The 26,367-nt window shown below is 44.9% G+C and overlaps 1 protein-coding gene across 1 annotated transcript in view; it reads left to right on the forward strand.

Moving 5' to 3' along the window:
- The first annotated feature begins 16,609 nt into the window (after window positions 1–16,609).
- The window catches only part of RETREG1 (reticulophagy regulator 1), a 135,204-nt gene continuing 125,446 nt past the window's right edge, over window positions 16,610–26,367 (forward strand). The window contains exon 1 of the mRNA XM_036896741.2: window positions 16,610–17,031. Coding sequence (XP_036752636.2) covers window positions 16,733–17,031 — 299 coding nt within the window. The 5' untranslated portion in view covers window positions 16,610–16,732. The remainder of the gene's footprint in view (window positions 17,032–26,367) is intronic.

Consider the following 26,367-nt stretch of genomic DNA (forward strand, 5'->3'; position numbering starts at 1 on the left):
TGGCACATGCCACTAAATGATATTTCCTTGTTTGTTTATTGTATATTTTCCCTTAGAAGGTACGCTCCTTGAGAGCAGAAGTCTTTTTGTGTTTATTACTGACACTCTAACTAGAACAATGTCTGAACATAGCAGGTACTCAGTAATTATTTCTCATATAAGTGAAGGGGTAAATTTTGACTTGATTTGGAGGCCGCCCAGCTGCGATTCCCTAGAGGACAGAGCCGGAAGCAGGGAAGGGCTGCTGCTTCAGGACGCGCAGTGGCAGGGCAGCAGGGAGAAGGAAGTGAGGCGGAGAAGGCCCAGAAGCAATGCAAAGGAAGGTAGGCTCTGCAGCCTCTGCTTCCTGATAAGCCATCACACGACCCAGCCAGTTGCTCAGCAGGAGCACCTGTGTGGCCACATGAGCTGCCTGCCCAGGTTGTAAAGGGAAATCCTGCCTCAGAGCTGTCCTCCAGAGAGAGGAAGAAACAGAAATTTCTCATCCTGGCTTGGTCCCATCTCCTGTTTCCCATTGGTTGAATTTCACTCTCTGGGAAGTCAGCCTCCTTATATTTCCATGACATCTGGTGCCTTTAAAAGCCAGGTAGGAAGCCGTATCTTACACCGTGGCAGGCCTAATAATAGTCCCCAAAGACGTCCACATCCTAATCGTAGGACCCCTGACTTGGACATTGAACGGCCAAAGAGATTTTGCAAATGTGATTAAATGGAAGATTTGAAGATTATTCTGGATTATTCACGTGCGTCCAATGTAATCCTGTGTCCTTGAAGGAGGGAGGCAGGAGATCAGAGCCAGCAGTAGGACAGCGGCAATGGAAGCAAAAGGTTGGAGGAAGGCAAGGAAGGCCACAGGCCAAGGGACACCAGCAAGCCCTTGAAGCTAGGAGAGGCCCAGGGGCCCCGAGAGGGGCAGCCCTGATGCTACAGTGATTTGAGCCCTGTGAGACTCATGGTAGACTCCTGACCCCCAGAACTGTGAGAAAATAAACCTACATTGTTTCAAACTACCCGAGTTTGTGGTAACATGTTAGCAGCAGCAATAGGAAACTAACACACCCACCCTGTAGGGGCGCATGCCTCTAAATTGGCGACAGGAGGATCCAGAGACTCCAGATGTACAGCTGCTCAGACTCCTGGGTTGGCAAAGCCTGGGCCTGCAGGGAATCTGTCAGCACGGAAGGAGGGCAAGCCGCTGAGAGCTGGGGACGGGCAAGGCCAGAGACCTGAGCAGGTACGTGAGAGGTGCACAAGACAGGCCAAATTGAAAAAGACCGCTTATATTAGGAAGCTGAGGACAGAGGAAATGTGCGTATGTTGATTGTATTAACATTGCCTTTTATCATACTTCATTTCAGTTGTTGGGAGGAATAACTGCTTAGCTCTGTAAAATGTCCCTGGGCCTCTCCAAGTGAATTTTATATATGCCACATAATCTATCCTCTAAGTCACACCATCACAAACACACCTTCAAATTTGATGAAAATCTCTTCAGATAGAAACAATTTCATTTTAGATAGATTTGATATAGAATTTATAGAGTGCATGTATTATGGTAACTCTAGTTGCTTTGGTTAATAAACTCTTACATTTCAACCAATACTGTTAAAGACAATTTCTTATATACATAGCAGTTTGATAGGGTATAATGTTGGGAGGGTAGTGATTCTGCTCCTGTGGTTGTTCAGGGGCCCAGGCTGACAGGCTCTGCCTTCTTCCACATTTGCCTTCCAAGGCCTCCCTAGGCATAAACAACAGTGGGCACAAGGCATGGGCCTTTTAAACTCCTCAGCCTGGAAGTGGTATCACTTAATGCTTACAAATCCACTTGCAAGATCTAGTCACATAGCTTACTTACATGCAAGGGATGCTGGGAAATGTGGCTCCAGGCTGGACAACCACCTTTTCAGTTTACAGTCCTACATTAGGCAAGGGGAGAAGGAAGCTTTCATAGGTAGCTGTCACTTACCACAGTCTGCCCCTGGCCAAGAAATATTCATGAAGATTCTTCCTGCCAAATATGAAAAACTCTTCCCCCACCTCCCAGCCAAAAAGAAAAACCAGAGAAATTAACTCAAAACCCTATTAGTTACTGCATCCCTATGGGCAAAACAGATGGGTAGCCAACAAGAGGTTGCTCAATCTGTAAAATCAAAAGTCAAGATGGATGATCAGGAAGCTGAGGGCCACCACATCCCATGAAGAGTCACAGTTTCTTGCCTGGTTTCCAGGCCCAAACAATTTGGACCCTAACCCATTGACTGAAGAAAGACTGGGTCCCCAGAAGGCAGAACCCTGCACCACCATACAGGTGTCTGTGGCTCCCAGTTCTTCACCAAGGGGATCTGCTTGGGTGTCTGAACTCTGAGGAATACCCGAGCATTTTGATGACTGCTGGGCAAGGCCTTAGACAATAATACTTGAGACACTAGTTATCATCAAGGGCCTTTGTTAGAGGGTGGGGGCTAGGTCATTAACGGAGGCCTGGCTTGTATCCAACTTACCGTGGGTCCACTGGGTCTGTGGCCTCACCTGGTGGTCATTTCCCGGGGTCCCAAATGTATAATGGAAAAAGACATGCTTGGGAGTTGTACAGCTTTACATTGGTTCCTCGGCTTAGGGTAAGACTACCATAGTTCAGAGGGCCACAGAGAATTCTCTGACATGAACATCCATGACCAAGATAGTGTATCAAAACTCATCTGACATCCTGGGGGGAAGACAGAAATTAGTGTCATCTCCAAAGAACTAGAGGTTTCAAGGTGAGGCCCCCATCATATTGCCTTCTAATGCACAATTTTGGACTCGGCAGAAACCGGACAAATCCAGGGGACTTCAGCAAAGTCACCAAGTAGCAATCTCAGTTACAACTGTTGTGCCAGATAAAAGTATCATTGTTAGGTCTGAATGGCGTGGCCCTTGACCTTATTGCTGTATCTATATGATTTTACATTCATTCTTTCTTGGAATCCTGTTTTTTGGACTAATTTCATGTGAACCTAAATCAAAATTTACAATTGTATGTCTAAAGATACACCAGCTATATAGGACAGGGTTTCTTTTTTTAAACAGTTATATAATTAAAGCTTAATAAATGACATCTATAAATAATACATTATTCATATGGTACTTATTTGGCAAACTCAGTAATTCAAAACACAGCCAAGGATATATGAGGAAGAAAACTTGGCTTCGTGTCAGTAAGTAATAATTGTTAAGTCCATGTAAGCTTTACTGGTCCGCTTCTGTTCAAAGAGGGCCAGAAAAAGCTTGTCTTCCCTTTCATCACACACAACAGGTGCCCTCCGTTCTCCTCACTCCCTGTGCCCTCTGCAGCTCACCATCTGTCGTCTGCATCCCACCTAGAATCACCACCTCATCTCAACACTCCTGCACCTTCCAGCTCTAGCTCAAACCTGGCAGGGTCCCTGTAACCCTCTCAGGCGAGGGTTCTTTGGTTCACAGCCTGCACCACTGGGCCTGCTGGGCACGTATTTCTTCCTTGGTCCTTCCAGACCATTCCTCCTCACTCCTGGAAGAAAATCTTCAGAATCTTCAGACCAATGCTGTTGGACGGTCCACCTCCCTCCTCATCCAAGTATCTGGCTCGCTGTCTCTGCACCACTGTTCTGGAGACTTCCTTCTCGTAAACAATCCACCCAATGCCCCGGCTCCTTGGTTCTTTGACCTCCTCACTTCCCTTCCCCCTCCAGACTCTAGCCTCCAACTCCAACTGCTCCTTGGCCACCTTTTCTCCACAGGCTCCCACTAGTAGCACTTCTCCACGAGGTGCCTCATTAGGACCTCCCACCACAAGGCCACCATTTTCTTCAATGCCCATCACTTCACTGCTTCCTTCACGTCCTTCCTTCCCCAGAGTAGAATCTCTGGTCTATCATTGTAATTATTCAGTTTTATATACCCTCAACTCTGTCTTTACTCCTTCCTCTCCTCCACTTGTCTTGGAAAAAAAACCCACCCACAGATAAATCCAATTCTCCAAATCCCTGTCTGAGCAGGAGAACGTTGCTGGAGAAACACCTCAACGTGCTGACTCTCACTTTAAGTTTATGACCACGGTCTTCAGAGGCCGGCCTCTCCTGCTCACCTCCTACCCTTTAGCAAATTCAGCTTCCCTGGTACCCCGTGCCCCAGGGCCACTATTTCAAAATTCCTTTCATTGTGAAAACCCAAGAAGAAGCAGGAACACTTGCATCTTCTTTGATCACATCTTCCAAGTTATATATTCCTATGCCCTTAATGTCATTTAGAGGCTGACTTTCTCTCCCCGGAGCTTAAGCTTCTTATGTCCAGTTTCCTACTTGGTGCCTCTCCTTGGATGCCTATTGGCATACTACCCTACAGTAGAGTAAGTCCGAAAGAGGTGATACTCCCTTCTAAATCTTCCTATCTTTATAGTTGTTTTAGGCCTCATCCTTAATTCCTCTCTGTCTTCACACCCCACATCTAACCCACTGGCAATTCCTGTTGGCCCTTCATCCCGAATGCATCCCACATCCAGCAGTGTCGCCCCACCTGGACCACTACCAATATCTTTCTGTGACTGGTGCAGTAATCCCTCACTGATCTCCTGGCTTTATGTCTGTCTCCTCATCAGCAACCAGAACAATCTTTTAAAAATGAAAATTGGTTTAATTAATTTCTTGCACAACCTCCTTCACTGTCACCATTTTTTAGTATAAAATCTAAACCCCTTGCCATGGTCTGCAGAGTTCTTCATAACTTTCTGTTCTGACTTTCTCTCCTGCCCAGCCGCCCCACCCTCCTCCACCCCCAGCCCCGTCTTGTCCTGCGCTGTTTTAACCTTCTTGTTCCTTGAAGCTAGTTCTGGCTCCACCATTCTTGCCCTTGTTGTTCTCCTTTGCCTGGCACACCCTTGCCTCCAGAACTTTACGTGACTGTCTTGCCTCATATAAGTTTCTGTTTAAAAGTCACTTCCCTGGCCACCCTGTTTAGTAAAGCCTTCTTGCTCAAAGTAATTCTTTCTACCCTGTTCTGTTTTGTTTTCATTGCACTTAACATGTGTCCAGTCATTAAGTTAATGGTCCGTAATGAATTCCATGCTCTTGCCATGTTGCTTCTCACACGGACTTAGGCTTAGTCATGTGACTTGCTTTGTCCGCTGGGACGTTAGAAAATGTAACCCAAGCAGAGGCCCCATGCATGTTTGCACATTAGGGGCTTGCCTTCATGGAACCCCAGCTGCCAAGTGACGAAGCCTGAGCTAGCCTGCTAGAGAGGCCACTCGGAAGACAACTGAGGCACTTCAGCTGACAGCCCCAGCCAACCATCTGGTATCTGCTAATTGGAGGCAAATATAAATGAGCCCAGCAATGCTATGTGAATCTGAGAAGTGTCATTCCAGCTGATCTTCCCTCAGTTGCTGGAATTATGAACAAAAAGAAGTTGTTCTAGGACACCACATCTTGAGCTGGTTTGCTATGCAGCAGTAAATGATACAATTCACTATCTAAAATTATATATTCATGTGCATATTTGCTCATTGCCTGCTAGCCCTTCTGAAGTTTAAGCTGTACAAGGGTAGGGACTTTACCTTGAATACAGTATGGTCTCCCAGCCTGGAACACTGTCGGGTCCACTGAGACACACAGAAACCATGTCGTTGAATGGATGACCAGTCTCTCACGGAGCAGCTTCATCTGGTCCTATGGCTTCCACTGTGATCTCTAAATTTGGCCATTACAGAGATTTGTCCCCTGAGTGTCAATTCCAACTGACCACTGGACATAACCAACTGAAATTTAACATCTTCTAAATTGATGTCATTTTTCTCCCCAAATTTCTCCCCAGTTTTTCTCTCTATTCCATATTTTAGTAATGACACAAAAATACAACCAATCTTTTAAGAGGTTGTGATAATGGTTAATTTTATGTGTCAACTTGGCTGGACCATGGTGCCCACTTGTTTGGTCAAACACACCAGTCTAGATGTATTATTATTTTTTTAGATATAATTAACATTTAAATCAGTAGACTTTGAGTAAAGCAGGTTACCCCCCACAGTGTGGGTCGGCCTCATCTAATCTGTTGAAGGCCTTAAGAGACATTTTATTCCGTTTGCTTGGGATCCAACTAATGCATCTTGAAAACATTCCCACCTACTCTTCAAGCCATAGTTCAGAGTAGTCTTTCTTCTTAAGCTGTCCCTGGATGCTTGGTCATAATTTCTAGACAATGATAAACATCTTTTCATAAGTCTTGTATTGAAATTAATGCATGTGACCATATTTCTCAAAGACAAGGGGCTCTAAGACTGTGTCTTATTCAGAAGTAGATCCCTAATTCTAGTCTGTTGTTTAGCTCATCATAGCCACTCAAAATATGTTTGCTGTGTCCATTTTTATGTGTTAGATTTTAAGCCCTTTGAGAGTAGAAGCCATATTGCTGTTCATCTTTGTATCAGTCATGGTGCCTCTCATATGATCTGTGCATAATTGATGTTCAGTATAAGAAGATTGAATTAAAGAGGTAAGCTTCAGTTCTGTGGGGAACATAAAAATATTTCACTTCCTCTTGCTAAGATATGTTAACAACCATTAGATTCCTATGCTAAGTGGTGTCACAACAATTTTAAATCAAGCAAGATTTCATGGAAAGGAGAAATCACTAAAGGTCACACAGTCTTAGGGAAAAGGAAATAGGAAGAAACTGTCTTTTTACAAAAAAAAAAGTAAGAACTTTCTCTATTTCCTATTCTCTCATATAGCATTGTAAAAAACATTTGTTTTTTTGTTTTGAAAATTTTCAAACCCACAGGAAAGTTGAAAGAACAATGCAATGAACACCAGATACCCCTCATGTAGATTCACCAACATCTTGCCGCACCCATTTCCCCTCTCTCTCTCTCTCTCTCCACACACACACACACACACACACACACACACACTTCCCTTTTGCTGAAAGCAGACAGCTGCCTTCATGGCATTTCATGCCTAAATGTTGTATCTTGCATCATTCAGAAGGAGGACATTCTCTTACACCACCATAGCCCCACCCCTAAGAAAACCAATATTAATTCAACAAGATTATCTAGCATAGAGCCTGGACTCAGATTTCCCTAATTTTCCCTCCAAATGTTCTTGATAGTTTTTTTTTTGACAGCTATTTTTTGGACCCAGAATCCAATCAAGTTTCACATACTGATTTCATTGTTACATCTTTTTATTCTAAAGCTCTTTCTCTGTTCTTGATATCAAACACTTTGAGGATCCAGGCCAGCTGACCTGTAGAATGTCCTACATTCTGGATTCCTCTGACCATTTTGTTAGGATTTTATTCAGGTCAAATGTTTCCAGGAAGTTTTGCTGTTCCCTCCCATAGCATTAGATCAGGGGACTCATAAGGTCAGATTGTCACACTACGGGAGATGTCAAGCATGAGATGCAGGTAATGTGGAGGCTGACAGGTCTCTCCAGTGCAGTTACACACTTTGTAACTAATAAACAACCTGTAAGATTGTGTCTACATCCTCTTCCCTACCTTTTTTCCTAGTGGGTCTATATTATTATTGATCATCATTGACTGAATCAATTATTACACTGAGAGTTACAAACAATACTTTTCTGAATCTACCATTTATTCTACACTTAGTAGCTTATAATTTTTTGTAAAGCAGAACTTTTCCTCTCTCTTTCAAGTATCACTATGGAGTCATGAATTCTTTTCAACTCAGTATATTACAGTCATTCACCAGGATTATTCTTTTTGTTCCTCAGTAGAGGTCAATAGAATCCCTTTCAAGCTGGCTTTTGTGTCCTTTTAACAGGGACTGTTAAGTAGTCTTTGAACACATCTTTGCTTTCTGGAATACAAGATGTTCCTAACTCAGACCTAGCATCAGCCAATTCTCTAAGGAGCCCTGCTTCTTTTTTGGTAGAAAATAGTTAAAAAACAACGTGTGGTCTCTAAATGAGCTCATTGCCATGGGGGGTACTGATTCTGGGCTCTTTCTGCAGACATAGCTGGAGGATCAGATCATGACCTCATACTTGATGACAGCCCCAATTCAAATCCTACACCACAGGCTTCTTCTTCACTTTTTCCCTTTCCACATTCTATTGCCTGTCACTGAAAACCCTCACTAGTTCCAAGACGTAAACACAACCCTGGATGATCTGGGTTTATCACCTGATGTGACAGCAGAGAGGGGCAGAAGGAAAGATCCCCTTCCCAGTCAGCTGGATTGTCCCCCAGGGTGGCTGGCCACCAGGCTTCTTGGTGTGAGCAAACTTTTATATAGAAAGAAGAGGACCTTTCACAAGGAAGGGCGATTTTCCAATTGAGCATCATCAAAACATCTTCCTATGACCCAAGACCTCAGAAACCTACCTGTGGACTTTTTACATAAAACCAACTTCTGAAGATTTTCTACCTAAGAATAAATCCAGGAAAAAGTTGCTTGCATAGTTTTCCCTAAAAGTATTGCAAGTTCCCAACAAAAAGCCACTTGGCCTGTTACCCCTAGAGCAATGTCCCCCTTAGCTAGATCCTCTGAACAGAGTTCTCAGTGGAGTGTTGTGGTTAAGTGAAACTGACTTCTCTTTCTGACTGCACACAACAGAGAATTTTTGTGAAATTCTATCAGTACACAAACTTTGATATCTTTTGCAACAATTTTACCACATGGTACAGGTCTTCCCGAGAGATACTGGATGATTACTACAAAATGCCTGGGCACAGTGTCCAGATTTCCTCGGAGGTAATCTTCCCCTGGGTCTCAAATACAGTTATCTCAAGAAATGCCTTACAACAGTCTTGAGAATCAGTATTATCCATGTTGTAGAAGCAAGGAAACTCAGACAGACAGTCTGTATCACAAAACAAAGTAGAGAGCTACAGTGTTTTAGTGAGTCTATGAGGTCACAGATTTTAAGGTACATTTCATTCCCACGTTTGTTAAAATGAGGAGAAAAACGAGTCAGAATCAATGGAACACAGTGGTTAGCACCTGGACACTGGGATCTAGGATCCAATGCGGACCTTCACGACTCTGAAACCCATGCTCTCTCCACTTGAGCAGCTTTTGGAAGAGGAATGAGCTGAGGTGCAGGTAGGAGAGACAGGTCTGGAGAAGACTGACAAGATGAGAAACAACTCTACAGTGTGAGGAGCAATGGTCCCGGTGTGGGGGTGCTTGCTGTGCTGAATCCGGGAAGGGCGGATCTGACCACAGCTGAGTGTGCGGACCAGGGAGCAGGGCTTTCGAAGGTGGGTTATTTCGTTTTAGCTGCTTAGAGGAGAAGGTGGACTGGAAGAAGAGGAGGGACGAGGCTGCGGCTTTTCAGGCAGGCGCCAAGTGAGGAAGCTCGAACAGCATGGTGGCCCTGAGACTGGAGAACAAGGGTTGTGGGCGTGGGAGCATTTATGCTGAAGGGTTCTCAGTGGTTGGTGACGGATTGGTGATGGATGGGAAATCCGTATCATTTATCATCTAAACTGAGACATCTCTGAGAAAGAAAGTGAAGTGCTATTAATAACCATGCCAGACAGCAGGCAGAGACCAGGACTGTCATGGGCAAACCTAACATATGGTTCCTCCAGATGGAGAGAATGCAGGAGACTCAGATCAGAACTACTCCAATATTCCTAGTCTTGGGGACTGACATTGTTGTAGGTGCCAGGGCAGTTGTGAATGCTCTTTCTTGAGCCAGGGGAGTCTCCCAACAGGGCTTGTGAGGAATCAGACAGCCACCACGGTAGGGGCTAAGAACCAGGTTAACTCATAAGGTTGCCAGGGCCAGGGGACTCTCTGGGACCCACTGGGGTGGCCAATTCCTGGAGGAGCTTCTCCCCTCCAACTCGGTCACCACCCTTCCCCACAGGGCAAGAGCAAAAGCAACCTCCTCAATGGGAGAACAAACTGTCCACAGGTGCACTGGATGCCAGCAGTTGGCAGAGGACGTCTGGAAAATCCAGCTGCCCACACCTGAGGGATTTGAGGGCCCATGAGAAGGTGGCTTTCGAAGCAGAGCCTGTGGGGCCCTGGGTTCAGGTGCATCTTCTCTCTGGAGAGAGGAAGGAAGGCCTTCAGTCCCAGCCAGGCCCTTGGCTCGGTGACCCAGAGGGAGATCCCAGGCTGTCTGGGGAGTAGTTTTGCTGGTGGCACCAGAGTACCTGGCTTCGGGCAGGAGTTCTAAAGGGGCAGAGAGAAACCATCCATCTTCAGTGGACTGGCCTATAGGCAAATACACTGAATGATGAACTATATCAAATATAATCTTAAAATTCCTTTGATGGTTCAGAAGGCACTTGAGTATTATAAAGGAGGCTTAAGGACTATAAACAGCCCTGGCTGCACACTCATGCATGGTCTAAGAGGGTCCAATGGGACACGGCCTGACTGCATGCTCTCAGCAGGCCTGGGGCCACTGTCCAAACCTAAAGGGTCACCACGTTTTGTACCTAATTCTGATGAACTAAGACCAGTTACAAGTGGCAAGCCAAATACACACTGTGAAGGGATGTCTGTGGGATGTGACTCTTATAACTATTTCATTAAATTCCTCTAGTCTAAGTTTAGCTTAGAGAATACCCCTTGAGACAGGAGGCCTGATTTGAAGACCTGGATTTAGAGACGATCACACCACAGCTTTCCTTTGGTGACGGAATTCAAGTTGGAGTTCCTGGGGCCTCTGGAAGACTGGCATTTTGAGTCTATTACTTCCTTGGTAAAAACAAACAACAAGGCCCAACAAACCTCAGGAGCTCTCCGCTCTCATAGGATTGCACCTAAACTTGGTGACTGTTACTCAAAGTTCACCTCCCTCTGATCTGCGCGTCCAGTCTCCCCGCACTCTCGGCTCTGTGCAGTCACTCTGATATGGCCAGTGTCTCTGAACTCACCTTGGCCTTGCCCTCTAGGGGTGTCTATCTCTTGTCCAGGACCCCTACTGCTCTCTGAGCTGCAACCTTTGCATTCAACTACCCAACTGACATTTCCAGAGATGTCCCAAACCTGCACCTTCTCTCCATATTTTAGTGACAAGGAAAAGTCTCTTCCAGTGTGTCTGCCAGGCTCTATTTAATGTATTGTGCCTTTCTCAAACAAACCAGACCCTTTCTCTCTCCCCCAATGGAAGCCCTCCAATGGCCCCAAGGCTCAAGCTCCTTAGCAGCACCTGTGAGGAAACGCTTTAGAGCACCCCCCTGCTCATGCCACACTGTCCCCTAGCTCAGAACTGCTCATGGTTTCCTCTGAGGGCTGGGCTGGCTTCCTTCCCACCTCCAGGCCATGCATATCATGCCGCCCCATTCCCTCCGCCTGGCCGGCCACCTTCTTCAGATTCCTTTTCCATGTCAGTGACCTAAGCATCGTGAGGGAAATGAGAAGTCTTATCTTACTATATGCCCTCAACCAGTCTTTAATGAAGTATAACGTCAATGGATAGCTAATGAATGAACAATACAGACAGCATCAGGACCATAAAGAAAAAAAAAAAAGAAGAGGCTGCAGACTAGGCTGTTGATTTACAACCTTGGGAGTTTCCCAGGTGAAATCTGACACCTGCCACCCTAGGGAGGGCAGGGGAGACCAGGAAAGAGGCAGGCCACTGCAGATTGGTAGGTGGCACTTTTTTGAAGCAAGGGAACGTACTTATGAGGCTTATCTTGGGTGGCTGCCGGATGAGATGTCCACACCTGCCCACCAGAATCTTAAGTTTATAGAGGTCTTAATAGTACTCAGTCAACATGCACCATCCAGATGGTCTCAGTAACACCTTGGCCAAGGCTGTGTCCTTCATGATGGTTCCCTGTGGGAACAGTGGGCAGAGCATACATTCAGGGAGGAGTTGAGGAGCCTCTGATCCCTGGGAGCCAGCTTGTGGGCCAACTTGGGACCAGACAGTGGCTAGTCTGCTGATTTGGGTGTAACTGCTAGCCCGGAGGGAAGGGCTCGGAAGTATAATGTCCTAGACACATCACTGCTGTGTGTGTGTTGATGTGTGTGCCTGTGGATAGATAGTACCTTTTCAGTATATACAATTGACCTTTAAGCAACATGGGTTTGAACTGCATGGGTCCACTGATATGTGGATCTTTTTCAATAAATATCTTGGAATAATTTTGGAGATTGTAACAATGTGAGGGAGCATTTTCTTTTCTCCAGCTGACATTATTCTAAGAATACAGTGTGTAATAGGTATGACATACAATGTATGTGTTAATCAAGTGTTTATATTATTGGTGAGGTTTCCAACAATAGTAGGCTGGTAGTAGGTAAGTTTTTGGTGAATCAAAAGTTATATGTGGATTTTTCCCACACAAGGGGTCAGTGACCCTAGCCCCATGTTGTTCAAGGGTCAACTGTGCTCATGTTGTTGTCTGACCTCAGTTCTTTTTAACCTTTCTGAAGCCTTGGAAAAGCTCTTTCGTGTATTATTAGGGAGAGATGCCTAAATTTGGGACTCCAACTGGCTACCATCTTAGTGCAAGGCTAATCATTTCTGGTAAGAACCTCCCTGACAGAATGCTTGTCAAAAATAGAATATTCTAGTCTGGATTCCAATGTCTATGGGCACAACAGTCAGTCAACCCCAAACAAAAATAGCCAATTCTTTCTGTGAGCTAGGCCTTGCAAACAGGTATAATTTTCCTTTCCATTTCCTCTGTGTTGCTGTTGTGGTGTGATGTTCCTATTAATCTGTGCTCAGGGTGTACTATCTAGGTTCTCTTGGCTCAGTGACAAAATTAGGGAAAGTCAGGACTAAGGAGCAGAGGATATGGTGAGAATAGGAGGGTAGAATTGCCTTAATAAAATTATTAGCAAAAAAATATGTGCAGGACTAATAGGCAATACAACATGTATGCATGGTTTGTTTCATAAGGAGTCATGCACCTGCTGTGGGGTTCTAACAGAAACAGTTTAGGGGAAAAGAAGTAACCCTGGGGCATTTCCCTCTCATTCTAAGGCTTAACTTGAAGTGGAGTGAGGATTAATTATTCATTATTTTCTCTCCTATTGCAAGCTTCCTGCTATTTTCAGAAGAGAAAGGTGAGTGGCCTCTTTCAAGAGTTCTTATGTGTATTTGACTGTCTTTGCTGGAGCTGTGTTATTTTTGAAACTGTCTCTTAGATTCAGTAGCTACATGTGTTTTCTTTCACTTTTTTCCTCTGACACATTCCCAGTTTCCTTGTTTTCCTAGGATACTGTCAAATCATCTATCTTGTTAAGAGTTCATCCCTCTGCTCTCCATAAAGATAAATGCAAACTATAGAAGAGAATCCCAAACAAAAAGGTTACCACAGGAGTTTTAAACATGAGATGTTCTTGAAACTAGAGGCAAGGTTTATTTTAACCATCATTAGCATTATTTTTACATAGTCTTAGCACTGAATACATTACTCAAATATCACGAAGATAATTAGACAAAGAAAAAAAAAACCCAGCAGCACCCATTTATTTATGTGTGTATGCCAGTGTCTCTTCCTGTGACATTACTCGTCAGTAATTATTAGAGGTCAGAGGTGAAAGCGACAGATGAGAGCAACTAACTCAGCTTTTTATCCAGAACAGTTTCATGTAGCATTTTTTTCCCCAGAGGAGAGAAAGAAAAGATTTCACATAGCTGTGGGTAGGGAGAGTTCTTAAATAGAGATAATAAATATTGCAAACTGGAAGTTAGCTTTTATGTGTCTTGGGTGTCAACAGCTTTTACTACTTCAACAGATCCTGACAATAATAATTAGAATTCATGGGGAGAAAAGAGAACGTGAGGAATCTTGCGAACATGTTTTCTGGAAGCACATCCACACTGGTTTGGTTCTTTGTGGCCTCTGCCCTGCATTCTCCCTTCCATCTGTGGAGTCTAGTGACCCAGTCTTAGAATATTGCACCCCCTGGGCTGTATCCAGTGCCAGACAAAGGCCAGATGACACAATAGAGTATCATTTATCTTTCAAAATTTCCTGTCCTGGGGCCAAGAGGAAGGCCAGCACTGGGAGAGGATAACCTTTCTTTCATGGGAAAAATACCTGAGTTGTTTCCACATTGCTTTGTTATAGCTTCCGATTGGCAGACAGGTTCTCCTCAGAGGCAAGCAGAAAGGCAAGAAACCCTGCCCTGCCTTCAGGTTAAAAAACAAGTTTCCTGCCACTGATAGATCACTCAGGGCCTTGGAGATCTGCTGCAAATGCAGGTTAGGACCTGTGTGCCTCTGTCTGCAACTTTGCACCTTTTCTTACACTGATTTCCCAACAGACATTATTGCCTCTTCCCCAACCCCCCACTTTCTTTCCCTCCTCCCTACAATTCAAAGCAGATGCCATCCATTGCAAAAAGCCTCCTGAAACCTGACCTCTCCACTCCTTCCCTAAGTAAAAACTTGTTCTGTATTATTTATTTTTAAATTGAGATACATACAATAAAATGCACACATCTTAGTGTACCGCTCAATGACTTCTGAAGCCTATATACCCATGTAACCATCACCCAGATCCAGATATCAAACATACTCACTAATTATTCCCCTTTATCTATTCACCCATCCCCTCTCCCCCCTCCCCTATGATAACCACCAGCCTGGTCTGTGTTTCTAGGCTGTTTCTGTTTTGTTTTTCAGATTCCACATACAAGTGGAATAATTTATACAGTATTTGTCTTTCTTTGACTTAATTCACTTAGCATAATACCCTGTAGGTACATCCATGTTGCAAATGACAAGATCTCGTTCTTATTTATGGCCTGGCAACATTCCACTGTGCATATGTACCACACCTTTTTTTACCTAATCATCTAATGATGGACATTCCATTGTTTCCATAACTTGGCTATTGTAAATAATGCTGCAATAAACGTAGGAGTGCATATATCTTTTTGAGTTAATGATTTTGTTTTCTTTAAGTAAATCCCCAAAAGTGGAACTACTGGGTCAATGGCATTTCTGTTTTTAGTTTTTGAGAAACCTCCATACTGCTTTCCACCGAGACTACACTGATTTACATTCCCCCCCCAGTGTAGGAGGGCTCCTTTTTCTCCACATCCTCGCCAATGCTTGCTATTTTTTGTCTTGTTGATAGTAGCCAGTCTGACTGTAATGAGGTGACATCTCTTTGTGGTTTTGATTTGCATTTCCCTGATGATTACTAATATTGAGCACCTTTTCAAGTACCTGTTGACCATCTGTATGTCTTCTTTGGAAAATGTCTATTCAGATCGTCCGTCATTTTTTAATTGGGTTGTCTGTTTTTTCAGTGTTGAGTCACGCAAGTTCTTTATACATTTCTCCTCTCCCACTTTGGATGCACAATTAAGTAAGTACTCTTTGCACTGAGTGATTATTTATATCACAGTAGCTCCCACAATTGTAACTGGCCCCTCCTTGGACTCTGAGTTTCCTGGGGATGGAAATCACATCCACTGAACTTAGCAATGTGTTGGGCACATAGGTGCTCAATAAACCTTTGGAGGAACTCTAGGAATATACCCTCTTGAGGTATAATGTACATATAGTGAGGTGCACATATTGGCAATGTACACATCTATGAACTTTTACATATGTATATACAGAGGTATAAACATACAATGACCACCAGACAAGCATTACTGAACCCTCCCTGGAGTCTCCCTTGAAACAACAGTCTTTAATTGCTCTGGGAATGAGCCCCATCCATCCTGTGAAAGTAGGCTGGTGGCCAGTAGTGAACTCCAAGGGGGTATAAGATACCCTGACTCACCACAGGTAACACCGCTCAGGATCGGGGAAGGGATATTTTATTCTAGAGAAAAGTAGGAACAGGGGGGATTAAAGAATCGGACATTTAAAAAATGCAAATAGTGAGTACAAACACCTTCCCTCCACTCACACTCACCCGGAAGCACGAGGGCCGGTGAAGTCCGGTATGGGAGGGCTCAGGGTTCCCTGACACCCCCTCACAGCCACCTTACCCCTGCCCTGTGTCACCCCTGTGACACGGAGACCAGTGTGACTCTGGAGTAACCGCATTCAGGCTTGCCAACGCGTTTGACACATGCAAAGCGTCTAGTTTCCGCAGGGTTCTCGCTCCTCAGCACCCTGCCCACCTGCGCCTCCCACAGACCGCCGAGCATTTCTGAGCAGCAGTCTGAGCCGGATGTCTTGACCCGCAAGTCGGGGAGGAAGCGCCTTCCCCCGTCGTTGCGGCCTGACGCTCCTTGAATGACCCAAAATATTTACTTGTTCCTTTCTCCAACCTGCATTTACACCCTCACGTTATTCGCAAAGTACTACAGACCTCCGCTGTGTCCCTGCCAGCACTGGGCTGGGGGCGCTGGGGGCTCAAGTCCGCTGCCAGGGGAAGGGGCGTCCCCCAGCGCCCCCCGAGGCTGCAGGGTGGGCGAGCCTGGCCCTGGCTTGGCAAAGCGAAGGCGTCGAGCGGATTTGACCCGACGCCCCCACTCTCCTAGATGAGCAGCCGGGCGGAGGGCCTCCACTTCGCCCGGCCCTGCGGCTGGACGGGAAAAGGGGGTCACGCGCGCCCGGTACCCGCGAGGCCACCCCCGGGCCGAGCTCCCGGCCGCTGCCGCACCCGCCCCGCGCACTTGGCCGCACCCACTTCCCGCGGGAGGCGCCCCGCCGCGGCTGGCGTGACGTCACAAGGCCCCCGGCCGCCGGCGCCCTGCGGTGCGCGCCCCGCGCGGGACCCGCCGCCCTCCCGGCGCCGCCACCCGGGCGCGCCCGCGCGCGTGCCCGGCCCCGCCTGGAAGCCGCGGAAGATGGCGAGCCCGGCGCCCCCGGAGCCCGCGGAGGAGGGATGCCCGGCTCCGGCGGCCGGGGAGCAGGCACCGCCGCGGGCTCCCCGCGAAGGGCAGCAGGAGGAAGCGCAGGGCGGAGGGGCGGCGGCGGCCGGCGCGGGGCGGCAGGTGGCGGAGGCCGCGGGCTGGGTGGCCGCCCCCGGGACCTGGCTGCTGCGGGAGCCCGTGCTGTGGCTGGGCGGCTGCGCCGGCGAGCTCCTGAGCTGGAAGAGGCCGCTGCGCAGCCTGCTCGGCTTCGTCGGGGCCAACCTGCTGTTCTGGTGAGCGCGCGGCGTGGGTGGGGACGCCCGGGAGGGCAGGTGACCTTGGGGCGCCCGGGACCCGCGGAGGGTGAGCCCGGAGCCCGCTGTGGGGTGCACGCCGGGCACTGCGGAGGAAGAAGTGTCCCCCCTGGGCCACTTCGTCAGCCACCTTTCTCGAACAGGTAGATACACACTCTTAACTTTCCTCCAGACGCACTTGCCTGGAAACAGTGGTCGGCCTGCGTGTGACTATCTAGCCGTGCGGGTAAGGGGGTCGGTTGACCTACATGCACCTGGACCTACAGATGTGTCCATTGTGCTTGGAACCATGGGCCTTTGCTTCTAAACTCGCAGGTCTTGACCTGCTCGCCCAAGCCATGCTGGAGCAAATGTGCTTGAACTTGGATTTGTTCTTGCACCCCCAGTGGGCATATCTGGACCAGCTTAGGTACACGCTCAAGACTGGGCCACCTTCATCAGCCGCCTAAAATGGGCACCGAGTGATTTGTTTTTCTGTCCCCTGGAGGGTTGGGTTTACTGTCTTTACTCCCTGATGAGAAAACAGGAGGCAAACAGGTGGATTATGTACATCACCCCGCCCCTCCCCGGGTGTGCACAACAAACATACTCTTAAATGAAGTGCAGAAGGAATACACAGGAGTGTTCTCTGAAAAACCATGATCAACAGGTTTGTCACTCCTTAAAGTGTCCTTCACCTGTAAGGACAGGGAAGTGTCTGGCTCCTTCACTGAAGGACGAGCCCTGTCATCTGTTACCAGTCTAATGGGGGGTGGAGAAAAGCCTTCAATGTTTGCAACTGTGTTCTCATAACAAGCATAACCCGAACAGTGCAAAACAAGCCAGCTGCTAGACATACCTTGTTACAGAGATGGATTTCTTAACCTGAAAGTTAGGAAAGAAAGAAAGGCACAGAACATGCACAGCCTGCCATTTTCTAGATTAACTCAAGTAACTTGAACATTTTTTGCAGATCTGTGGTAGTTCTGGTTTTCTCTTAAAACAAGCTGTATCTTATCAGGGCCCCTGAATGTGCATTAGCTTTTTACATCAGGTCTCTTAGCTATCTGCTTCTAGAATTTATTACAAATTTTTCTTTCCTCTCATGAAGTTATGTGAGCACCAGAATAAGGAGAATATATTGTATTATGCTAGATTGGGTAACAGTCCAAGAGTCTTAGGGTCGTGTTTCATTCATTTTACCAATGAGACACATGTTTTTAAAATTCTTAATTTAAAATTTTATTTCTTAAAAAAAATTGGTAATAGCCTCACAGTTCAGAAGTTTAAAGGTACAAAAGGATAAACATTTTGAAAATCTCTTTCCCACGCCTAACTTTGGCTATCCAGTTTCCTCCCCTAAGCAACCAGTGTTACTAGTTTCCTGGGTACCTTTCCACATACTGTGTATCTCAGCAAAAACAGTATTCTACACAAATTGTGAAATACTATTTGAGCTATGCCTCTTCTTAGTGTAACTTGGCAGTCACTTCTTGTCTTTTTCAGCTGCATCGAATTCCACTGTAAGGATGTCACAAATTATTTAACCTGTCTCCCACTGATGGACTACAGTTGTTTCCAAACTCGCTATTTCAGTGTTATAGCTAATGGCCCTGTACCATTATTTTGTATATATGAAAGTATTTTTGTGGATTAATTCCCATAAGTGGAAATGTTGGGTCAGAGGGGATGAGCACATATCATTTTGTTTATCACTATATTATTGCACTTCCTGGGAGTTCTACCAGTTTATTCTGTAACTAGCAGTGTGTGTGTGGTTGCCTGCTGCTCTGTACCCTATTCACAGTATTTTATCAGACTTTTTTATCTTGCAAATCTGGGCTTGAGCATTTTATGTTCAAGAACCATTGTAAGTATCATTTATTTACATTATCTGTTTATAAATACTTTTGTCCATATTTTCGGTTGAACCATTGGGTTTTTTTTTCCTATTGGTTTGTAGGAGGGCCTTGTATATTAAGACCTTTAACTTAATTTGTAATATGAGTTACAAACATTTTTTTCTATGATATGTTCTTAATATCTACTGAAAAGAATGATTTTTTGCATAAGATATTTGAAAGACATATTTGGTATTACTCAGGAGTGATATGTTCCATCCATTTTTTTTCTTTTATGAGTTTGATAGAGAGGTAAACAATAGCCAGGTATTCAGTCCAGCTATAGCTTTCTGCTAATCTTTTTTGTTTCTTCTCCAATTTGCAGTACCTGTATTCAATGCATGTATTTTCTTTGGTAGAAAGATAATCCTGCTTTTTAAATTCTGAAATACTTGTTAATTAGAATTTCTGACCCGTTTATTAATTTTGTTAAAATTTTGGAGTTTTTTCCTTCCTTTGTTGCTACTGGGGTTAAAATGCTTTTCAAAGATATTTCCTTAAATAGTGTACTTCTTATCAAGTGATCTTAAATTATGTCACATCTTAACATCTGTGTCCCGGGAACTCTAAAACTCTGTATTTTTTATGGGGAAGACAAAAAGATCAATTTTAGAAATATGGAGAACAAAAATCTCCTAAGCCATAGTGATGACATTTTTGCTTTAATTGGTACAATTTCATTTCTGTGGAAATTACTTAAAAATTTTTTTAATGATTTGGTACCTGGTACCAGCAATAGCTTTCAGAATTTTGAGTTGGAGTTCAAAACTCTAACATTTATTACCTTCCCATTATCTCCAAGATATTAGTGCTGTGCACTGAAAAGACAAAACTTGAGGATGGCCAAATGGATGCATATAATTCAAGGCAGCATGAAGCAACTGTGCAGAAGAGTCAAAAAAAGGATAATTCACTTGATGCCTTTTTTTGAAGGGGAGCGGTGGCGTTGTGGATGGAAGTGATTGTTGAGTCTTCTTGAGTGATCACACTTGATTGAACCAGAACTTGATGGACAGGAATGATTTGGGTAGATCTGGTACCTGGTCAACAGCATCCTAGCGCTAAGGAATTATACTTTATATTTCAACCAACATACTAAACTGTTGCATAGCACTAGGTTGGTAGAGAAGAATAGGAGAGATGAGACTGACTAGGTGTTTTGGAGACACATTTGGGGCCACTGGTTGCCTTGAATGTCATACTGTGTGTTTGGACTTGTTTTTTCCTCAGGCAATGAGAACAAAGGAATGCCTTGTAAAGGTGTCCTGAATATTTAATGGATAAGTACATTGTGGTACCATAAATTATTATATCACAATGAAAATAAACTACAGCTATAGGCAACAACATGGATGAATTTTACAAATGTAATTTTGGACAAAAGCACCTATCAATATGTGCACAATGATGCAGTTTTTTAAAAAGTTGTAAAATGTGTAAAAGTAAACAGTATTGATTAGGGATGTACACATAGGAGATAAGAAAGACATTCTTATTCCTAAAATCAAGAGAGTGGCTATCCCTGGGAGGCGTGAGAAGGCATGACCACCATGGAAGGTTCTAGGGTACGGGCGATGTTCTAGTTTTCTACTTGGGTGGTGATTGCATGGGACTCAAGTTATAATTATTTTAAAATTGTGTGTGTATTCTTATCTATGATATATTTTATGAAAAATATTAAAATACTAAGTAAGGCTTAAAAAACAATGGTATTCACTCAGAGCTCAGAGAAGTTTGAAAAAATACAGACCTCATAGAGTGCCTGTCTCAGGATGCAAGGTTTCCAAAACCTGAAATAGATTAGGCAACAGTCCAATAGTCTTAGGCTGTGTCTCCTTCATTTTACCAATCAGGGATGTGTTTTTAGAATTCTTTTTCTTAATTTTAAATTGTATTTATTAAAAAAAGTAGCTAATACCGCCTCACAGTTCAAAAGTTTAAAAGGACAAAAGGGTAAACAGTTTGAAAATGTCTTTCCCACGCCTGTCTCTGGCTACCCAGTTTCCTCCCAGAGGCAATCAAAGACACTAGTTGTAAGTGCAACATGAAACAGACTGAGCCCAGTGAAACAGAAAATGACCATTTGCTTTGTTTTTAAAGAATTAACTTTTTTGCAGTATACTGTCAATAGAATGCAGGCACTCTAATTCAAATGTACATCCATGTAACCACAGCAACAGTGGAGATCTAGAACATTCCATTACTCCAAAAGGTATGTGTCCTCTTAGAAGTCAGTACCCACTCCCAAGGATTGATCTGCTTTCCATCACTGTAAATTTGTCTTCCCTAAAGTTTCATATAAGTGATACCACATAATATATCTGTGTGGCTTTGTTACCTCATCATGAAGTTCTGACATTCATCCTTGTTGTGTATATCAGTTATCCTTTTTATTGACTAGTATGCCACTTCAGGGATATACCATAATTTGTTATCCATTTGCTAGTTGATGCTCATTTAGGTTATTTTCAGGGTTGGCTGTTATGAATAAAGCTATTGAAAAAATTTGGCCACAAATCCTTATGTGAAATGTCTGTTTTTGGAGAGAGGAGTGGCAAGTTCTGACCTGTGCTTTATATGGCCATGTGGTAGTTGCCTTGAATCAGCAAGGGATGGAGCAAAATGCCCCTTTTCTTAGTCTCTTTGCTGGTCATAAAACTGAAACTGAATGCCTTATGAAGATGCCACCCTCTTGGGACATACTGTCTTTGCAGCTGAGGAAGCCACTCTGATGTGATTTAGTTTTGAACTCACACTTGGAAATTATAACATATACAAAAGTCTACACATAGGGCTTATTCCTCAGAGCCTCTGGCATTGCATGATGTTACCCTCTGTTTGTATAAAAAAAAACTGCAAGAAGGTGATTTGCCTGAGGTGTCCCTGTCAGGGGACCGTGGGTATTGTGACTTTTACAGTGTCTCAGGCTGGGCATCAAGCAGTCTGGAATGCCTACAACCCACTGGGAATCCTTGAAGCACCATTCTCCAAAGTTGGTTTGGAAGATAACAGGGTCCAACCCCCACTTGGTGTCAAGAACCCCCTTTATACCATCACTGACGGTTTTCTCCAGCTTGTGTTAGCACAGTGCCCCTTAACGAGTGGTTTGATAAAAGACAGGCATGATCATGGGCATCTTCTGGGCATGTATTAGAGATGCAGATTATGGGCTCCACCTCACACCTACTGAACTGGAATCCCTGCAGGGGGGACCAGAGCACCTGAATTTTCTCCAGCTCCCCAGGTTACTTGATACACACTCAAGTTTGAGAACCACTATGAGCACTTGCTGGCATCATGAGCTCTCTTCTCCATAGGGCAGCATTTCTATTGTTGGACAACTGTAACTATGAAATAGTTTCCTTACGCTGAGTTAAGTGCACCTCTTGGTTGTCTCTGCAGATGCCTAAGATCCGGGTCACCTCCCTGGGAATGTCCTTTGTCTGGTACAAGATTCATTCTGTTCTCTGTTCCTGCTGAATCTTCTTGTCCTGTAAGAAATGTGGTTAGTGTGACTCAGGAGCTGTATTTTTAATTGTACTTAATTTAAATTTAAATAGCCACATGTGGCCACTGTATTGGATAGCAGAGTCCCAGATGATAGCTGGGTCATGCCACGTCCTCTTAATATAAATCCAGTATTTTTTTCCTCTCTCACTCCAGAGAATAATAGAAAACATTAGGGGAACCAGCAATAAGAGCTTACATTTTTTAATATTACAGAATTACTCTTAATGATTTAAGCATGGGGTGAGCATAATTAATGTTGGGAGAGGGTTATTTCTGCATTCAGGGGGATGTTAGGGTCTTTTTTAGCCTAGGAGCCAGTTCATGCTCTTGTTCCTACCTGCTCCTCCTGGGTAGTCAGCAGCCATGGATGGGTGTTTTCTTCCAGGCCCACATGGTGCTGTGTCTGGGGGCATCAGAAGTCCAAGGTCTGAGCTGGTCTCTGAAAGCTTACTCTCTTGAGTTAGGAGACACGGTTGGTTTAACTGATTAAAACAATATGCCACAGTTCTAAATTGTAGGCCACAGTCTCTAGGGCTTTCTAGTTTAGGAATAGTGGAGATCAGGAGGTTTGGAATAGTTGATGAAAGCTCCTTGTGATTTTGTTTAGCTATGGGCCTAAAGGACAAGACATCATAAGGTTAACAGTGGATTTTCCACATAGGACAACCCCAGGAATAAATGGGGGGCGAGCAATGGATGTTGTCAGCTTGGGGAGACTCACCTGCCTCGCCCTGAGAGTACCTTCTAGGGAGCGGGGAATATGAATTATGATTCTTGGCTTCTTAGAACCAGCATGGGGTCTGAACGTTGTGTATGTTCCCAGAGTTTGGTGAGCTGAGCTGGACTGGAGGATAGTCCCCTGGCCTGGATAGGGTGGGGCAAGTTTACGAAAGATCTTGTAAAACAGAAAAGCTTCAGCTCATTGAAAAGCATTAGGAACATTTGTTATATTCAGCAATCAACACACATTTTTGGAGCAGTGGCCTCATGTGCTTATGCTTAGACACAGTGGCCCTTCCAGTAGTTCCCAGGTAAGGCCATTCTCTGATTGGGCATCTCAGCACCAGGAAAGGTTTGTCAAGATCCTGAGTAGTGGGGCTGCTTTTACCAGGTTAATACTCATTCTAGAAATCCATCAGGTTTTCCTCTCATGTAATAACTACGAAGCTCATCTTCAGTAATTCTGCCCAATTTTATGGTTATGCTATTTGGATAATAACTTCACCTAGCTTCTTTTCCTCCTCTTTTTTCCTTCTTTATCCTGTTGTGTGTGAATGTTTTTAAATAGCCTGATTGACTCAAATGAGTACAAATAAATGAAGTGTATCATTATTACTAGCTGCTGGGAATACAGTGATGACTAAGACACGTTCTGATCCCTGGAGAAAGAAACAGATTAGTAAGCAAATAATTCTAACGTGAGGTTCTGCTGTGAGCACTCAGTTAACATACATGGAACAGGAAGAACCAGTAGAATTTCCTTAGGCAGTGACTGAATGAGGGATGTGTTTTTAGAATTCTTTTTCTTAATTTTAAATTGTATTTATTAAAAAAAGTAGCTAATACCGCCTCACAGTTCAAAAGTTTAAAAGGACAAAAGGGTAAACAGTTTGAAAATGTCTTTCCCACGCCTGTCTGGGGTCTGGGGCCTGGAGGGGGCAGGATGATCATTATGCAGAAAAGTGAACAAGAATTGATGCATATTGTGTAGCTGTTTTGTATTATGTGCTCAGTTAATTCATAGAGGCTTGAACAGTGTACATGGTACACTCACAAATATTCACTTAGGGACAGCAAGAGGGCAGGAGAGGGTGGTTTCATATGCTAGGAGGACATCCAGAGGGGAGGCAGAAAGAGAAAGGGTAGAGCCAATTTATGAAGAAGGACTGTGCCAGGGAATTTGGATTAAATCAAGTAAGGGGTCTATTACCCTAATAGAAAGACCATCATATTTCTCCCTTTCTTTCAAGACCTCCATTAAAAAATTCAACAAATATTTATTGAGTGTCTGCTATATGCTGGCAGTGTTCTAGGGGCTAGACATGTAACAGTGGATAAATAAAATCCCTTCTCCCATGGAGCTTTTTTCCTAGTGGTGGAAAAGGTAGAAGAAAGCCAATAAACAAATATACAAAATGCTAGGAAGAAGCTGGGTGCCTGGAGGACACCAAAGCAGGGACAAGGGGCAGAGAGTGACAGGGAGCTGCTGCTTTGCTGGGAGGTCAGTGCTGGCCTCGGAGGAGTGCTCTTGAGCAGACACCTGAAGAGCAAGCCAGGGGGGTGATCCAGGCAGCTACCTCTGCAGTGGAATGTTCTGGGCTGAGAAAACTGTACAGAGGCCTTGGGGTGAGAGTGGGCTTGGGGTGTTTGCAGAACAGCAAGAAGCCCAGTTTGGCTGGAGCTGGGTGAGCAAGGGGGAAACCCCATTAGCTTGACTTAGAACTTCACATGGCAACTATACCAAATTCTGCTTGTGGGCTTTTCCTTGGCAAGTCTGGATTGAGGTCGAGAGCCTGGGGCCAGAGGCGGGTTAGGACATCTTTGCAGGAGCACATGCTGGTGGGGATGCAGAAGAGGAGATGGATTCAGGGGAGACTCTGGAGATAAAATCAGGAGGACTGAGTGACTTCATGGGAGGGAGAAGAGAGGTGGGGGAGTGACTCAGCCTGTGAAGGTCTCTGAAGTTGCTGCAGGTTGATGTGGTAGGGAGGAGGGTGACATGCCCAGTTTCAGGGACATTACATTTGATGTGCCTACAGGCCACCAAATGACATTATCCAAGTAAGTTCCTATAGGGTTGGGCAGATGGGCCAATGCTCAGGTTTGGGTGTGTTGGGGCTGTATTGGGTGTTGCGGGTGCAGAGCCAGGAAGAGAGTGTTGAGGAAAGTGACATCTCCAAGGTGGGCAACCAGCAGAGCACCTTTCCGGTGAGTTAGAGCAAGGTGCGTCCCAGAGAGAGGTGCTCAGAGAAGCCAAGCGAGGTACGATCCGGCAGTTTCTGACTCGGCAAGCAGCCCTACCAGCGGCTTAGGAAGTCTGCTCTCTTTAACCCTGGGTTTTAAGCCTGACCAGATGCCCTGTTTGAGTGTCAGCGGTGGCCCTGTAGCTGTTAGCACTCCTCTGGGGGCCCTAACCACCCCCGGGCCTTCTCTGTCCACTCTTAAGACACCTCGAGACACGGGGGCAGGATGCAGAAGGACCCTGGAATTGGGGGATGGAGCTGCAGAGAGGGAAGGCGATGATGGGGATGGGCGGGAGGACCCCTCTTGCTCTGATACCTGAGCGCCTGAGGAAGGGTGAGCATCCCTGGGGGGAAGTGGCCCGGCCTGGGTGCCAGGGGCGGCTCACTTGTCTTTGAGGGAGAAGGATGATCGGAGAAGATTGAGGAGTTTGAAGGGGGCCACGGCTGTAAATCACAGTGGCCGAGGGGAAATGCTCCATGACGTTGCTTTTTTGGCTTTATTTATGTTTGGCCGTTCTGTCAGTAAAACATTTTTATCAGGTTCCTGTATTCCCAGCTTTGTCCTCATAGATCGATTTTTTTCCAAGGTGCATTTTTTTTTTTTTGGAATAGTGCTAAATTGAGTAATGTGGTCACCCTGCTACTGTTAGTTTAACGGTAAATACATTGGAGGAAATCTTCCATTTGCTGAAGAAGGGACACCACATGAATCCATGCTCTCCACCTCGCATTTCAGAAACGTTGGTAGAAGCACAAAATGCTTAAGTATTTTCAAAGATTCTTCAGGAAGATTCTCTGTTGTGTCCTTTGTTCTCTTTGAACTTCAGTTTATTTGGGAAGGAAATATGTTGGTCTTGAAGATAAAGGTGGCAATAAAAAATAGTGAAAACCCCTGGGGCAAGGTGTGGCCGCTTGTGTGCTCCAGATGGAATCTCAGACCTGCAGAAAGGGCTGGAGCCCCC

Source organism: Manis pentadactyla, chromosome 2, assembly GCF_030020395.1.
Source record: "Manis pentadactyla isolate mManPen7 chromosome 2, mManPen7.hap1, whole genome shotgun sequence".
NCBI classification, from domain to species: Eukaryota; Metazoa; Chordata; class Mammalia; order Pholidota; family Manidae; genus Manis; species Manis pentadactyla.